This window comes from Priapulus caudatus, unplaced genomic scaffold, assembly GCF_000485595.1.
Source record: "Priapulus caudatus unplaced genomic scaffold, Priapulus_caudatus-5.0.1 Scaffold543, whole genome shotgun sequence".
NCBI classification, from domain to species: domain Eukaryota; kingdom Metazoa; phylum Priapulida; class Priapulimorpha; order Priapulimorphida; family Priapulidae; genus Priapulus; species Priapulus caudatus.
The window spans coordinates 145,897-164,299 of NW_014577604.1; the positions used below are offsets into that span (position 1 = coordinate 145,897).

The 18,403-nt window shown below is 45.2% G+C and overlaps 1 protein-coding gene across 1 annotated transcript in view; it reads right to left on the reverse strand.

Annotated features, from left to right (window-relative positions):
* Positions 1 to 13,847: 13,847 nt before the first annotated feature.
* LOC106811476 (major facilitator superfamily domain-containing protein 4-like) overlaps positions 13,848 to 18,403 on the reverse strand; it is a 15,562-nt gene continuing 11,006 nt past the window's right edge. Inside the window, exons 4-7 of the mRNA XM_014815114.1 lie at positions 17,559 to 17,639; positions 16,157 to 16,375; positions 14,501 to 14,618; positions 13,848 to 14,109 (exon numbers count right to left, since the gene is read on the reverse strand). Coding sequence (XP_014670600.1) covers positions 13,889 to 14,109; positions 14,501 to 14,618; positions 16,157 to 16,375; positions 17,559 to 17,639 — 639 coding nt within the window. The 3' untranslated portion in view covers positions 13,848 to 13,888. The remainder of the gene's footprint in view (positions 14,110 to 14,500; positions 14,619 to 16,156; positions 16,376 to 17,558; positions 17,640 to 18,403) is intronic.

An 18,403-nucleotide genomic window follows, 5' to 3' on the forward strand; every position in this document is an offset into this window, starting at 1 on the left:
CAGCCGGCGTGCGTGCGGCTGCTACCTGTGTGTTGCAGAGGAGCATTTGAACGGCATTTACATGACATTATCGGAAGCAGAGAGAGAGAGAGAGCGAATCGAGAGCGAGAGATGAGAGAGAGATGAGGCGGCAGAGAAAGAGAGAGAGAGAGAGAGAGAGAGAGAGAGAGAGAGATGGGAAAGGAGGAGAGAGAGAGGAGAGAGAGGAGAGAGAGAGAGACGAAGAATACAGAAAGATGAGAGAGAGAGAGATGAGAGAGAGGAGAGAGCGAGAGAGAGAAAGAGAGATTAGAGATAGAGAGAGAGAGCAGAGAGATGAGAAGAGCGAGGAGAGGAGAGAGAGAGAGAGAGAGAAGAGCGCGCGATGCGCACGCGCAGTCCAATTCCGTCACAACTCAGCGCTATGTCCGCCGGCGGCATGTTTCGCTGCTAGGAGCTTTATACACAAACGGAAGATGCGCGTCGGCTGCCATTGTGTGACGTCATTAGCGCCTGTCTGGCAACGCCCGCGATTTGCATCTGAAGGTGACGACCTCCCTGTATTGTGTGCGCGTGCGTGCATGTGCGTGCGGGCGTGCGTGTGTAAGCGTGGGTGCGTGTGTGTGAAGGGAGGCGGCGCATATTCGCGCAGATTCGTTCGTTTGATGCATATATAGCAATATAGTAATCCTTGTCTTGATAATAATTAAGCTGGGGTTTACCACTACTGACTTTGTGTTGGCCGAATCTGACGTCAATTGGACCAACTTCCCAACTAGGCAACCGACAATCGGCAGTGTAAACGACCAAGTGATCGATAGCAACTATAGTTGGGAGATTGCGCGTGGTTGCTATATTTACTATAGTTAGAACATGTTCTATTTTCGCCAACTCGAGTGCGAATGCGAAATTTTGTCCACACTCGCCTTAATTCGCCAACTTAACTTCGGTAGTGTAAACTTCAGCTTACGACAACGATTGGCGACGATGACGACGATGGCGACGATGGCCGGACGATGGCGACGGGATTGGCGCCGATGCCGACGGACGGCGACGACGGCGACGATGGCGACGAACTGGCGACGGATGACGACGACGGGCGACGGATGGCGACGATGGCGACGACCTTGGCGACAGGCGACGATGGCGACGATGGCGACGATGACGAGAATGATAATGAATTCTTAAGCAGTGACGTTCGGCTCTGAATGACGGAAATACGGGATCGGAACGTATCTCATTCATGACCAGTATCCTATAATGAACCAGGTATCTCATATGAACAGTATCCTATAGGTTGAACAGTATTCTCATATGACAGTTATCCCATATGAACAGTATTCCTATATGAACAGTATTCATATAACAGTTGCCTAGTATGAACAGTATTCCTATACATTGAACAGGTATCCTATATGAACAGTATTCCTATATGACAGTATCCATATATTGGAACAGTATCCTATTATTGAACAGTATCCTATATGAACAGTATCTTATATGAACAGTAATCCTATATGAACAGTATCCTATATTGAACAGTTATCCTATATGAACCGTATCCTATATGAACGTATTCCTATATTGAACAGCTATCCTATATGAACAGTATCCATATGAACAGTATTCTTTATATGAACAGTATCCTATATGAACGAGTATCCTAATATGACAGTATCCTTATATGAACAGTATCCTATATGAACAGTTATCCTATATGAACAGTATTCCTATCATGAAACAGTATCCTATATGAACCAGTATCCTATATGAACAGTATCCTATTATGAACAGTATCCCATCATGAACAGTATCTATCTATGAACAGTATCCTATATTGAACCCCACGCTATCCTATTTGAACAGTATCCCCATATGAACCAGTATCTCATATGAACAGTTCCTATTGCAACAGTTCTATATGACAGTTATTCCTATATGGAACAGTATCCTATATGAACAGTATCCTATATGACACAGTATCCTATATGAAACAGTATCCCATCATGAACAGTATCCTATATGACAGTATCCTATATGAACAGGTATCTATATGGACCAGTATCCCATATGAACAGATCCTATCATGAACAGTTATCCTATATGAACAGTATCCTATATGAAAACAGTCTATCTTTATATGAACAGTATCCTATATGAACAGTATCCTATATGAACAGTTATTCCTATACGAACAGTATCCTATATGACACGTACCCTATGTGAACCATGTATCTTATATGAAACAGTTATCCTATTATGAACATGTTATTCCCATATGAACAGTCATTCCTATATTGAACAGTATCTCATATGAACGTATTCCTGATATGCAACCGTATCTATATGAACAGTTATCCTTATATGAACCAGTATTCTCATACTGAACAGTATCCGTATACATGAACGTATCCTACTATGAACAGTATCTTCATCATTACAGTTATTCTATATGAACAGTATCCTATATGAACAGTATCTGATATGAACAGCTATTTATTGAACAGTATCCTATATGAAACAATGTATCTTATATGAACAGTATCCTATATGAAACAGTATCCTAATGACAGTGATCCTATAATGAACAGTATCCTATATGAACTAGATCTTATATGAACAGCTATCCCCTATCATGAACAGTTATCCCATAATGAACCAGCTATCCTATATGGAACAGTTATCCTCATATGAACAGTATCTATATGAACAGCTATCCTATTCCATGAACAGTATCCTATATGAACGTATCATCATGAACAGTCATCCTATATGAACAGTATCTCATTTATTAACAGTATCCCTATTACGACAGTATCCTATATGAACAGTATCCATATCATGAAACAGTATCCTATATGAACCAGTATATCCTATATGAACAGGTATCTTATATGCGAACAGTATCCTATATGAACAGTATCTTATATGAACAGTATCCCATATGACAGTATCCCATATTCGAACAGTATCCTATTATTGAACAGTATCCTATATGAACAGTATCCTATATGAACAGTTACTATATGAACGTATCCTATATGAACCAGTATCCTATTGATGAACAGTATCCCATAGAACAGTATCCTATATGAACAGTATCCTTATATGAACAGTATCCTATATGAACAGTATCTTATATGAACAGTTATCCCATACGCAAACAGTATCCTATTATGAACAGTATCCTATCATGAACAGTATCCTATTATTGAACAGGTCTTATATTGAACAGTAATCCTAATATTGCAACAGTATCTCATCATGAACAGTATCCCATATGAACAGTATCGCTATATGAACAGTATTCTAATATAGAACAGTATCCTATATGAACGTTATCCTACTATGAACAGTATCCTATATGAAACAGTATCTCATCATGAACAGTATCTATATGAACAGTATCCATATATGAAATATCAGCGCGTTCCCGGCAACTTTATGTAAAAGGATGGGAACCCTTGGCCGACCTCGCCTTTACTGCCTATAACATCTTTGATAGTATCGTCCGTATAAGAGAAATATCACATCTATATACCATCTCATGTAAAGCTAACCTCTCCGCCGGTTATGTGTGGTCTGTATAAGAAAAACACAATTTGGCCCTCTATTATAAATCTAATGTCTTTGATGGTAGCGTCTTTATGATTAGAAAAGAACATCGCCCTCGTACAAAAAGTAGCTTTCTTATTACATTCCCCAAATCACCGCATGCAAAGTTTATACAGCGGTGTGCACACCGGCCGTGCCATCCGCCCGCTCTCACGCCCGTAAGCCCCCGCCCCCACCCCACACACACCGCACACACGCACGCACTGCGCGTAGGAATAGAAGCCAAATGTCAACATGGATACGCTAAACCTTTGCCGTCAAGTAGCTTACCGGTGATTCCGCTTATATATCGCCGCCCTCATGCTATCTATCTATACGTAACGTGCGCCGCGCGCCTCCTCCGGCGCCTTAGCTGCTGTGCTATTGCTAGGACACGAATCTTCTATCACCGGTGTGCCACCCGACTTACGACGCCTTATCTACTGCCCAACACAAGGTCACACAAGCCTGTGCGTTGGGCTGCGCTTACTGGGATTGCTGTGCTTAACACAGCATATACTTACCATGCCTGTATGTTTAGTATTCCAGATTCTATATTCTAGTTCTGTAGCCTTACATTCTATATTCTTGATTCTATAACCTATATATTCTTATGCTCTGTATTCTACAATACTACGCTTTCTACATTCGATTATTCTTATATTCGATGTTGTATATTCAATATTCTATATTATATGCTCTATGTTCTATGTTCTATGTTCTATATTCTATATTCTATATTCTCTTCCTAACAATTTTACTTTCTAGATTCTGATTATATACTGATATATTTTTACAACTATAATATTCCGTATTCGATGCGGTGGTTGCTAGCGAATCAATCGATTATCATTATAGTTTACCCACAACCGGAGTAAAAGTTATTATTGGAACGTCTGTACGCTAGAACTGACCAGGTGCACCTGTCTTATGACAGACTTACGTATGATGGCGGCAGTGGCTCGGAAGGAAGGGGGTGGGGGAGGTACTAGCAATTGCAAATACATATTTACAGCCAATTCACGTCAGCGGTTCGGCGAGTATAATGATCGCTCGAAATATATTTGCAAAGAAAGTAGCGATGAAACGCGCTATCTCCGAATAGCGCGGGACTTCTGGCTCCCAATTTTCTGCCCTTATTACTCAGTTTTTCCAAGCATTTGTCATGTGTTCAACGCTGTGGCCTCGCTGGCGCTTCGCTCGTCGCAGTGTTTAAGCAGTTATTTTTAAAGTGGGGAAAAGAAAACGTCGAAGATTAACTGTATCGCCTCACATTCTTACTTTTTGACTCGCGCTGCTGTGGCAAAAACGCGCGCTTTTCGCGCGACAAGATAATTTAGTGAATATGAACTTTGGCGGACGTATATATAGGAGCTTCTAGCTCTGTGTGTGTGGTTTGTATCTCCGGTGTCTCATTCCCGCGATACTTCCTTCTCTGCTGTGACTTCAGACGCATGCACCTGCGCACGCCACTCTGTGCTCCATTCCTCTGCGCTCGGGCTGTATGCGCGTGTTTTCTTTTTCTCAGTCAATTCCCCTGCTCTCTGCCTTCCGGATTTTCTCTCTGTCTTTATCTCTCTCTCTCGCTCTCTCTCTCTCTCTTCTCTCTCTCTCTCTCTCTTCTCTCCGTTCTCTCTTCTCTCTCTCTCTCTCTCTCATCTCTATCTCGGTATCTCTACTCTCTCTCGCTCTACGCTTCTCTCTCTTCTCTCTCGTTCTCTCTCTCTCTCTCTTCTCTCTCTCTCTCCCTCTCTCTTCTTTTCTCGCCTCTCTACTGATCTCGGTATCTCTACTCTCTCTCGCGTCTATACGCTTCTCTCTCTCTCATTCTCTCTCTCTCTCTCTCTCTCTCTCTCTCTATCTCGGTATCTCTACTCTCTCTCGCTCTACTCTCTCTCTCTCTCTCTCTCTCTCTCTCTCTCTCTCTCTCTCACTGGCTTAGTGAGAGTGGAGGCGCAGTGCGGTCGGTTGTCGTGAGCGATATGAATATCGTATGCTTGAGTAAGGGCAATAGATTTCTCATTATGGGGAATGTGTTGAACATATACCATAATTATATTAATTTACACTTAGTATTGTGGTTAGTGTTAATGGGGGGGAGGGGTATGTTTTATTATTATGATTGCACTTATTCAACCCCCGTAGTCCTAACCATAACGCTATCCGTAATACAGTTGACTCTTGCGCAGTAGGAAAGACATGTAGTAATGTGGTAGAGCTGTGCCCAATGTCTGTGCTATGTAGCCAGTTTGCTGCTATTGCAGCTTGCACTTGTGCATACAAACTCTAACCCTTACCCAAATCCTTACGTTAACCATAATTCCTAACCCTAACTATAATGTTAATCGAACCCGAATTTATAATTGATGTTACGGACATACAAACCCAGCCAGAAAATGGACGTAAACGGTGCTTTGTAAAGGCACAAAACACACTGCAGCGACAAACGAACAGTCGTAACGTTTTGCGTCAAAATCGCATCGACTGGCAGCAGCCATACTGTAGGCGTGGACGACTGGCCGTTAGGTGAAAGTTCGTCTTAATTCTTGCTACACAATGGCGGACATTGTGTGCGTTTGCAAACTCGAGGCTGTTGAATGTTACATGGGCGCGCTTACATCTGAAATCGAAGTACTGTGTTTAAAAACGTTCAATGGTTTCGTTTATAGTTGCGCAGCCATACAAGATGAATGCAATTTCCCCGAACACATGAAATGGTCAGTTCGACAGACGCTATTGAAATCCAGACTCAATGAGCAGCAAAACCTTCGTTTCGAAATGTTTTCATCACGTTCCGTATCAACGGCTGTGATCGGCTATTTATAAAATGTCGCGTGGCTATGCCGCTGAAAAATTATTAAAATTAATATCTTTGTCAACCCGGGTTTTCGCCGGACATTATCGTGGGCGTGTGCAACAGCTCATACGATGCAATAGTTTCTAACTTTCTCAAATGTCGTTAAACATTGCAGTTGGTCGTCGTTGTCGCTGTATTATGTCTTGACCTTTACGATCGTGATACTGCTACTGATGTAACCAGGAGTGAATATATAATAATAATAGAATAATAATAGAATAATAATCGAATAATAATAGAATAATAATAGAATAATAATAGAATAATAATAGATATATAGAATAAAAGATATTATTATTCATTCCTGATGTAATATATAACGCAATGTGATTATGTACATGATGTATCTCCTCTCTCTTATAAACACAGCCCGCATAACACTCTGCGTCTCTCTCTTTCTTTTCTACGCAGCTGGCATGGAGTCGAGCATCACTCTGTGGCAGTTCCTACTAGAGCAGTTGCTAAGCAACCAGTACAACGACATCATCACGTGGACAAACAACGAGGGAGAGTTTAAACTGATCAATGCCGAGGAGGTGGCGAGGCTGTGGGGCCTGCGCAAGAACAAGCACAACATGAACTACGACAAGTTGAGTCGAGCGCTGCGCTACTACTACGACAAGAACATCATCAAGAAGGTACTCGGCCAGAAGTTCGTCTACCGCTTCGTCTCCTTCCCAGAGATCGTCAAGACCGAGATGAAGGTGCCCTTCAAGGTCAAGATGGAGACGCTGGCGAAGGAAGGAGGCGGCAGCGTGGCAGGCGCGGGGCGGGCGCGCCCCAGCTACCTGCCGCTGACGCCGACGCCGATCCACCCTTCGATGGTGGCAGCAGCGTACCACCGCGGCGAGATGTCGCCACTGTCGCCGCTCAATCCGCTGCTCATGATCCCCGCGATGGAGAGGATGTGGAGGCTGGGCGGGAGCGTGGCGGCGGTGCGCGAGGAGGCGGAGCGGGAGGCGGAGCGCCGCGGGGGCGCCACTGATGCGGGTGGCGCCACCGAGGGCGAGGCGCGGGCGCGCGCGATCGAGCGCGAGATCCAGCGAGAGATGGCGCTGGCCCGGTACATCGGGCGCGGCGGCAGCGGCATGATGGCGCGCCGCGACAGTGGTTCCTCCTACAGCGGAGACAGTCCGCAGCGCGCCGGCAGCAGCCCGGAAGGCGGCTGCACGGCCGGCGTCAACGGTAGCTCCACGGGGCGGCGCAGTCTGTCACCGAGTCCGCCGGCGGGCCGACGTTCAGTCGTGGCGCCCCCTGGCAGCCCTATGCGGCACGCACGCAAGAAAGCGGTTAAAGATGCTGGCAGCGGCGATCGGCAGTGGGAGAGCGAGAGGGATCGATCGGAGACGATCACAGATTGGGAGCAGCAGCAGCAGCAGCACAGCGCAGAACGCGACGTCGAAGCTCAGCAGGGGTCGCCACCTTACCGTCGCTCTACGTCGCCGACCAGCGCAGCGTCACGGCGCGCCACGTCGGCTCCGTCTCCGTCATCGCGCACGATAACAGCGGCGCCCTCTACGCTGAACCGCACCAAGCCGGGTCCGCTTAACCTCTCCGGCGTTAGCGCGCTGACGTCGACGCCCACGCACAGCCCCTTGGTGGCGTCTTCATCGATGCCCGTCTTCCCCGTCCCGAGCCCGTTGATGACTCCCGGGGGATTCTTCCCTGGCTTCTACTTCGGCGTGCCGAGTCCGCTCACGCTCAGCCCGTCCTCCGGGATGTTGTCGGGAAGCGCTTTCCAGTTCCCGACCATCTACAGCCACATGGGACTTCTCCCCCACGTCCCGTTCTCGGTCGGCACGGCGACGCGCGCCACCGGCGTGTCGCCAATGATGCTGTCGCCGTCATCGAAGGCCGCTATTCCTGCCTTATGACAACGAAAACCATAGTACTATCGTGTCGCTAGCCAAAGCAATCTGATGAGGATTTTGATGACTTTTATAGTGTGAGCGCGTAGACTGTTCGGCGGCCGCGAGATCTCGCGAGATCACGGCTGCGTCGGATTAGCCAGTAATTCACGGCAGGTTGACACCTGTGTCGCCAAATACTCCATCTTACGCCTTAAAAGAGTAGCAGGCACTTCATTACTCGGACCAATAATATACAATGTTATTTTTGTAATTCTATATAGTTTGTAAGTAGCTATCAGCATCAAAGTACTATGGATCAGACGCAGATTATGTATATTTATTTTTGTAAATAATCGAGTTTTTTTATCCAGACGCGAGAGGTTTACGCGATATTTCGAACGATGAGCTTTCGCGTGAAAGGCAGCCGTCGTTGTGCGCATGCGTGCGAGTTGTAATCAACAGATGTATGCGCGCGTGCGCGCGCACAATCACAAACACCTAAACACACACGCATGCGCACACACGCGCGCATATTCACCCACATATAGGCCTACGCGCACGCACACACACGCACGCGTACACACGCACTCACACACAGACACATCACACACACACACACACAGCACACACACACACACACACATCACACACACACAAGCACGCATGCGCACGGGCATAGAAAAACACACACACTCTCACGACAACTCTCACACAACACCCACACCGAGCACACGACATCACACCACACACACACACAACACAACACGCACGCATGCGCACCGCGCATAGAAACACCTCACACCACTCTCTCTCACACACACACACACACACACACACGCGCACAACACACACACAACACACACACCACACACACAACAACACACGTCCTACAGCGCCACGCGCACGCGCACCGCACGCTAACACGCGCTTACATATACGACGAGACCGTTTTTTGCCTGCCAAGCATGTTTGTGCCAAAGGTACAAGTTGATTTGCACGCCTGTCCGAGAGGGGAATGGACGATGTCTTTAGTACGAGCGCGGTAATATGATATATATATATATACAGTAGTTAATGAGACAAACTTGTGTCTCATTAACTCTGATGCTATAATATGGAGTGACTATAATATATATATATATATATATATATATATATATATAATCACTATATACATATATATTATATATAGTGATATATATATGAGCGCAAAATGGCGCCCGCTATCGGGCACGTTGACAATCGCGAGCAATCAAAAAAATAATCCTCTCATAAATCAAAATGCAAATATGTGGCCAGCCGTGACTGCACGTGTGTTTACCGACCACTGGGCGGTCGATATCGGTCTGCGATCAGTACTGATAATATTGATCTGTGATCAGTACTCGATAATATCGAGTCTACGACTAGCACGATGTGATAGCAGCTGTAACGAATGATCGCCGAAGTCAGTCGCTGTGCTGAATCTCATGGCTGTGTGTTCGTCGACTGATAATATCAGGAGTAGATGAAGATCATCTACTCCTGATAATATTAACAACACTCGACACAAACGCTAGCGGATCAGACAGCTACGACCGATGGCGCGCATCTCTCGGCGAAATCGCTGCGTAACGTATAGTAATTACATCGAGTTAGCATCGAGAGCGATATATAGGGGTTTCGAAATTGACAGAAACAGGCGTAGAGGGAAACTGGTTGATAATTTAGTGGGAGGAGGGGGGAATGAGCGTAAGGCATATTTTGGTTTGACACGAATCGGTTTGATGAGAATTTCGTGCATAAATATTACGGTTATATATATATTAATCTCTGTTTGTCACGCACACGCGCACGCACACACGCGCACGCACGCACACATGTATACGCACACAGTGACACGTTAAAGAGACAGGCTGTTATTGTTTGCTAGACCCTTACGAGCTCAGTTCGCTGGGCAGGCCTAATTGCAAACGGACATAGACGTTGCGCTCAAGACGCGCAGATCCACCGGGCTAGACCATTACTGGCCGTAGTTCCGACGGGCCGTCGCTCCGCCGGCGCGTATCGGGGCACCCAGCCGCGGCGCACACTATATAATACGGTGAGGTTTTTAAATAATATGTGTGATGCTGTGGTGTATGTGTGTGTGTGTGTGTGTGTGTGTCGTGTGTGTGTGTGAGCCGCGCAGGGGCGTAGTGTGTGTGACTTGCGTGGGCGTAGAGTGTGAGCATGTTGTGTGTGCGTGCGTGCGGGCAATGTCGCTGTCTAGCGATGCGTGCGTGCGTGCGGGGCCATCGTGTGATGTGTTGTCGTTGCTAGAGAGCGTGGTGAGATGACGGTGCGGCATATAGATACACACACTTCGCGCGTGGGTAATCGGGCATGTAGTCAGCTGGTTGTACTGTTTGAAATATGACTTCCCGTTTTTGCCAGGACGGGGTTCGTACATGGAGGGGATGAGAGAGTCTGGCGCATGCTTGATCTTGCCTGTACCATCCCGTCCACAGGATTCTACGACGGTTCTGTTCCGGGAGGGGAGGACTATTAGAGTGCCTGTGATGCGTTGTATGCGCATGGTCATCGACGGACACTTTGACATACTTTGACGGATACTTTGCCATTTTGATGTATTGTATATTTGTATGACTTGATGACACAAACTTTTGAAGCAAGCGACACGATGATGAGAGAGAGTATGCATTCCGTAAGTTTCCACTATTTGGTGGTGACAGCCCATGTTGAAATCAAATCATAATCAGGCGTGAATTAATGATGGTCTTTTACTAAGATAATACTAAAGGTCTATAGTATTACATCTACAGTTAGTGTTACTGACATGTTTAAGATTCAAAACGTAACAATGACATAACCGGTGAAGATTCGCCATTTTTAAAATACGCGCGATCAAAACAAAAGGTCACGTGATCAAATTGGCCAATTTGTCGCTGTCGTGAAAATCGAAACGAGTTACCGCAGGACGGACGCTCAGCACGCCCGACGGTATGGTCACAGGTTTTTATCCGTCGTAGAACGATCCGTCGTGCAAAACGAAAGCTCACTTATATCGTATTTAGATCGGTGGATCTGTGTCTGGACAAGGAATGCGCCTAAATGTAGTGAGAAGAAATACGAACACGATTCCAGCGTGGCGGTGTCGCATCCGCGCAGGGTGTGTTGAAGCATGCACGGATCGAGCACGCGTGGATGGCGCACCGAGGCGCTCCGTGTTCATGCATACACCGGGGAATGTGCATGACGACCGGGCAATGACGTCACTCAACCGACAAGCCTGTGTTAGAAACAATGTTGCTATAGCGATGCCCGTGAAACGTGAGGAATAATTATTAATCACGTGTTGCTGCTGTTTTCATACGAGAGAAAAAATTATCTATCATCATTATCGATTATAGCGTTCGCTAGTGACTGGATGGATCTCGCGTGACCCCGTACTAATATTGAAAATGGTTTGTTAGTTGACGATCAGGAGAAAATTTAACGGAGAGGAAATCGCCGTTGGTTGCTCGAAATCGTTATTATCACGTGATCGTCGGGAGCTGCTTTTGACGACGCCCGTCATGCAGATACGTTGTAATTATAGAACGTTAAAGTTTATATTAATCAAAATATTTTAGTGCAATGACCAGGTGTGTGTTACATTCTTTTAATAAAATATATATCATTATAATAGCTTTAGCAAATCTCGAGGTTTTTTTTCTCTCTACGAGTTACAGAAGAAAGAAGAAACGTCCGTGTAGTGATTCTGTTTTTAACCAGCGCTGTATTCACAAATGAATACTCACTGTGATGTGATTAAAAATTTCGAACAAAATTTAAGATAAATGATTTATTATTAACAAAGATAACTAATATGTAAGGAAGGTATTAAATCAGTGTATTGTCTCATAATAAGAGGTATGAACAGAATGAACCCGGAAGGATGTTCCTTGCTACACTACTAGTACTGAGTAGACTATATATACGACTTATATTACTATTATTATTATTACTCACTCACTCACTCGCTCACTCACTCACTCACTCACACACTCACTCGCCCACTTACTCGTCCACTCACTCGCTCACTCACTCACTCACTCACTCACTCACTCACTCACTCACTCACTCACTCATTATAGCCCATTATACTATCATACATGAATTACTGTTGTATATATCTAGAGTCGCATGTGCTAACAGGTGCATATGCACCCGCGTATAGCTCGCTACAATCAAACAGCGAACGCACGGAGTATGCTTCACAACGTCTCTTTATTTCACTTTCATAAACTGAATCACAGAAGCAGTAGCGAAGTGCCTTAATATGGTGGTTTTACACGAAACGCTTCTAACATACATAAAAGCAAACTAAACTAATGACAACCTATTTGGCGGAAGTGATTCGTAATTCCTTTGCAAATTATTAACACAAGGTAGAAGAGCTTGCTATAAACTCACTACGACGTCTAACCTTCTATACATAAACACGAACGCATCACTTCAGGACGATCTAACCTTCATATACATAAACACCGAACGCACGACGGCGCGACGGCACGCCACACGCAGCACGCACAACAACCCACGCACAACACGACACACACCACACACACACACACAGCACCACACGACACACACACACACATACGACACACGCAACTGCGTGAGGGTATCGGTTCTACCGAACCAGGTAATGAAAATGTGCCGGGCAATTAATATTGTGGATAGAGGCCCGACGTATCTGGTGCGCAGCGCCAACTCGCCCGTTACACAACGAGTAATACAACGATTAAAGATCAACAGTAACGTTCATTGATACATTTGATGCTACAAGAGTCGTAGTTAAAGAATTAAGGGCTTTCATCTCTTATATCCTTCTTATACGCTCTTGTCAAATGATAGCAGCGCTTCTTCGTGTACACATAGGTCGCATACGACGCCGAGAACGCTTTCATCGCGGGCTCTACTGAGCTGAAACAATTAACAATATGCTATAACTCGAATCAATCGACGTTCAGTAAATGTGGCATAGCGGCCCTTTGACTGGTGCGTGCGTGAGTGCGTGTGTTCTGATATGGACGTGCTTTGGCGCGCGATAAGCTATAGGCATCGTCATCGCAATGTGCGATGGTTAGACGATGTCAGCCGAAACAGGAAGGTACTTGTCGTGCGAAGTGTGAGGCGTGCTTACTATTGCAGCGCCATGGGACGGATACACGTGGGCTGGTGTGCGTGGCATTTTCATTATATAGTCCATCACAAACACAACAACGAGATTCAATATGTACAGTATAATAGTAAGGTTACGTCGGTCAGATTCTATTCGACCTCCAATACCGCTCTATTCTCGTATCCTGCGGCTGAGGTGCATTTTCTCATGTGCCTTCCCCCGGTGCCTGTCGGCTCTCGTCCCCATTCTATGCAGTCGTCACCCCTGGCCTTCTACGATGAGAGTTCGTACGCCATTACCACCTTACCCTGTTATATATAAAATTAAACAATAAAATAATTTAATTTAATTAAAACAATTCAACATAATAGAAAAAACAATTAAAATAATAAATTTAAACTTAAACAAAACCGGGCCTTGGTCATGCAGCGAGCGCTGTTCACCGAGTTCTCTCTATAGTTAGTTGCCGACCGGGCGCGTGTCGGTTGCGATCGGCGGCGGGTCGTTGTGCTCGTTCAGGGCCTCGTCTTTCAGCGGAGAGTCGGGCATGTCGACGCTCTGATCGAGACTGCTCTCGGACATGCGCGAGTAGTATTTGACGCGCGTCTGCACGAGTCCATCCTCGTCGGCCACCTGAGGGCAGCACACGTCGGCGATGAAGCCGAGCCCCGAGCGTGCAGCTGCGGAAAGTAGGTAACCATAGTTACGAGGATGCTGTAGGCGGAAAAGAGAAAAGAAAGCGAACGAGAGAGAGAGAGAGAGAAGGAAAAAGAATGAGCTAAAAGAGCAATACTTTGTGTGTTTATGTGTCCGTTTATGCATGTGTGCATGCGTGCGTGTGCGTGCGAGCACGGGCGGGCGTGCGTGCGTGCATGTACGCTATGTTACGATCAATCTGTGTGTGTGTGTGTGTGTGTGTGTGTGTGTGTGTGTGTGTGTGTGTGTGCGTGCGTGTGTGTGTGTGTGAGTTTTTGTGTGTTTATGTGTCTGTTCATATGTGCATGCGTGCGTGCGTGCGTGTGCGCGTGTGCGTGCGCGCGTGCACGTACGTCATGTTACGATCGCACTTGCCTTTATGACGGAATGCTATCTGTCCCGTCAGCCACATTGCAATGAAGACGAACACGGAGAGAAAGCAGGTGAGGTTGCCAGCCAGTAGCAGTGCCACGGGGCCAACGTTGACGAACATCTATGCACGAATACAATGTTAAATATATGTTAAATAATCAAAATGTTATGTCAAAGATATGTTAAATATATACATGTTAAAATATTATGCAGATCCTTTTGGGGATAGAAAAAATAATGGTATGTATTTATCGGGGGTAAGCAATAGGAACAGTGCTGAATATGTAATTTTATCTGTACGCACAGACCCACACACGCACACACGGACTCACGCATGCACGCATACACGCGCGTAAGCACGCATACACACGCATACACGCGCGTACGCACGCATACACACGCATACTATCCCAAACCCGCCCCGGCGTGTCACGCACGCTTACACGCGCGTCGCAGACGCATAGCACGCGATACACGGCGCTTACGCCACGCATAGCACGCTCGTACACGCGGCGTACGCACGCATTGACGTGCATACGCCACCGCGTACGCACGCATGTACACGCATACATTGGGGGGGGGGGGTAATGTCCGCACTAATGTCGGCATTACAAGAGTTTCATTAATTATTACTAGATGCCTACACGTAATTATCTATCTACGTTATCACGTATTGCGTGACTACGTTATTACGCATTTCTCTTTACTGAGAATTGAACAATTATCGTCTTTTGTTATAGTAATATTCAGACATGATAATTATGTGTGAACATTCTATCAAAAAAATCAATGTACTACAGTGTATTCATTGAATGAGCGTTTCTTATTTTCCTATACCCCATAATCTGCTAAGCAACTTACTATTAAGTCCGTGAAATGTTTTCCTTGTACACTCATGGTTACTGTATATGATAGCATATGCCTTGCTAATTCATGATAGTCTCACACGTTACGGTTATTTTACGTTATATTTCCGTACGATGCGTTTGTTCAACTAGCATTATACAATTATATATATAGATTTCGTGGCACTCTTATACACGAATCTAATTATGTGCTCCTGTTAAAACTCATTGCTCTAGTGCTGGGTTATTCAAATAGCATTTCCTATTCTGTACTTCTTCTGAAATAAATTTTGCTGCTCCGCAACCCAGGATTCCACATTATATGATGTGGTGTTGTGTGTGTGGTGTTTGTGGTCGTGGTGTGGTGTTGTGTGTGGTGTGTGTGGTGTGTGTGTGTGTGTGTGGTGTTGTGTGTGTGTGATGTGTGTGTGTATCGTGTGTGTGTGCGTGTGTGTGTGTGGTGTGTGTTGTTGTGGGTGTATGTGTGTGTGGTGTGTGTGTTGCTGTGTGTGGTGTGTTGTGCGCGTGGTGCGTGGGTTATATCATATAATACTTATATATATATATATATAGATACATACATACATACATATGTATTTATTTATTATACATATTGTATAGGATATTTTAACGCATTACAAACGTATTAACTACAATGTATGTACGTGTACGTGCTTTTACTCTCACCCTCAGCGTCTACACACGCTAACATAATATAGTCTACACTCTACAGTATACTATACGCTGTTAGTTAAAACCCGCTAGAAGAACAAGCAATCCGCGTGTGCGCATGCGCACTACCCTCTCTACTCACGTGTCCTACGATGACGGGAAAGATCATCTCTCCCGTAGCAGCGCCGACGACGATGGCGCTGGCCATCGATGACGTCACGTGCACGTACTGTTCGACGAGCGAGATGGCTGTCGGGTAGACGCTACTCAGGAACAGACCGAAGCCGCATGTGCCGACGTAGAGCATCGAGTGGTCGTGCCTCATCGCCAACATCAGTATCATCGCCATGAAGCAGCCGAACTATAGATGGCGCAGCGGCAAATAAAAATGAGAGGCAAGGGGTGGGGGCAGTGATGTCATAGTTATATGGTAATTTGTTTTCGTATCAGTCGCACGTAATATATATATATATAATATATATATTATATATATCTTCAAGAGTCCATAATATAAAATTCATTTCTATTATGTACTCTTGACATATATATATATATATATATAATATATACCAAGTACGTTATATACCTGCAACACCTACTCCTGTGTATCACGCCGTGTGCTTCTGCCCGACAGTATATGTGTATTTGACGATGTCATGTTGTCGATAAGTCATCGTGTGTTCACACATCCATCTATCACATCGTCACAGCTACTCGCCAGCAGCCAGCCAGCAGCGCAGCAGCAGTAGCTAGCAGGCAGCAGCAGCCGCAGCGCAGCAGTAGATTAGTAGCAGCAGAGCAGAGCGAGCAGCAGAGTGCAGTAGCTGAGTCAGTTCGGTAATGTAGCCCAGCAGCCAAGCAGCAGAGCAGTAGACAGCTAGCAGCAGCAGCAGTAGTCAAGCACAGCGCAGCTAGTAGCAGCAGCAGCAGCAGTAGGCTAGCAGCAGCAGCAGCAGTAGCAGGCAGCAGCCAGCAGCAGCAGCCTCAGTTGGTCATATTGTAGCATGATCCGCGTAGTAGGTTTAATACCATACACGGCCGGCTAAGTGCACCTTCATTACTGGACTGTAAGCACTCTCTTAAGTCAGTGTTCTTACCTTCTTTTTGAAGTAATGGACGCCCTTTGAAATCGGCTAAAAGCTACTGCACCCCTCCCAGGAAAATGCACATAAGCACATAAACACTTGGTTCCATGGACCCCCTGAAGCCCATCCACGGACTCCCTGAAGCACATCCACGGACCCCCTGAAGCCCATCTACGGACCCCCTGAAGCCCATCCACGGACTCCCTGAAGCACATCCACGGACCCCCTGAAGCCCATCTACGGACCCCCTGAAGCCCATCCACGGACTCCCTGAAGCACATCCACGGACCCCCTGAAGCCCATCCACGGACCCACTGAAGCCCATCCACGGACCCCCTGAAGCACATCCACGGACCCCCTGAAGCACATCCACGGACCCCAAAGGAGTTCATAGACCACAGGTTAAGAACCCCTGTCTTCATTAAGTGTTGTAAGCATGACGAACAAACATAGACTTACTATGTTGCATATGAGCATAAATCCGGGAGATAATTTCGTTGCTATGGGGATGGAGATCAGACGACCTAACGCAAATGTTCCCTGAAATAAAAAGCAATAGCTTAATTAATTTTCTAATTTGCAGGTTGAATTCAATGCGGTTTCTGATATTAACAAAATGGTTGCATTAATTTTTGGTAATTTGGACGATTCTTTGAATAATAACAAGAGTCATTAACAAGAAAATCTCTATATCATGGACTCTTGATAATGAATGATGCATTGTTCACGCTGCTCCCGTAGCATATAGAGTTAATCGTGTGAAATACTGTGACAGACAAGAGTGCACACGTGTAAACAACCCTATACCGTATGTTTATATACAGTGTAATGTAAAAGCATTAGTTGTTGTCAACTCTATCAAATATTATAATAAATATAATTGCTGCACGGTATTATTTTTACATTATATTTTCATTTTACAGAAGCTATTAAATGCATAGCAGAGTTAATCATCATCACAGGTTCGTCGTTATCACAGATCAGAATGTGAAGCAACTAGCTGCCTACACCAACGCTGAATAAATACAGCATAGCCAGCAGATACCAAGACACCTTGTAATATATATATATTTATTTGACGTATATTATATATATATATATTTATATATATATATTTATTTATTTATATAATATATATATATTTATTTATTTATATATATTATACATAATACGGACGGATCTTCTTATAGTAATCCATACCCTCGTGATAATGACATTAACACTTTCCCCCTTAAAGCTAAGATTACTCACACACACACACACACACACACACACACACACACACACACACACACACACACACA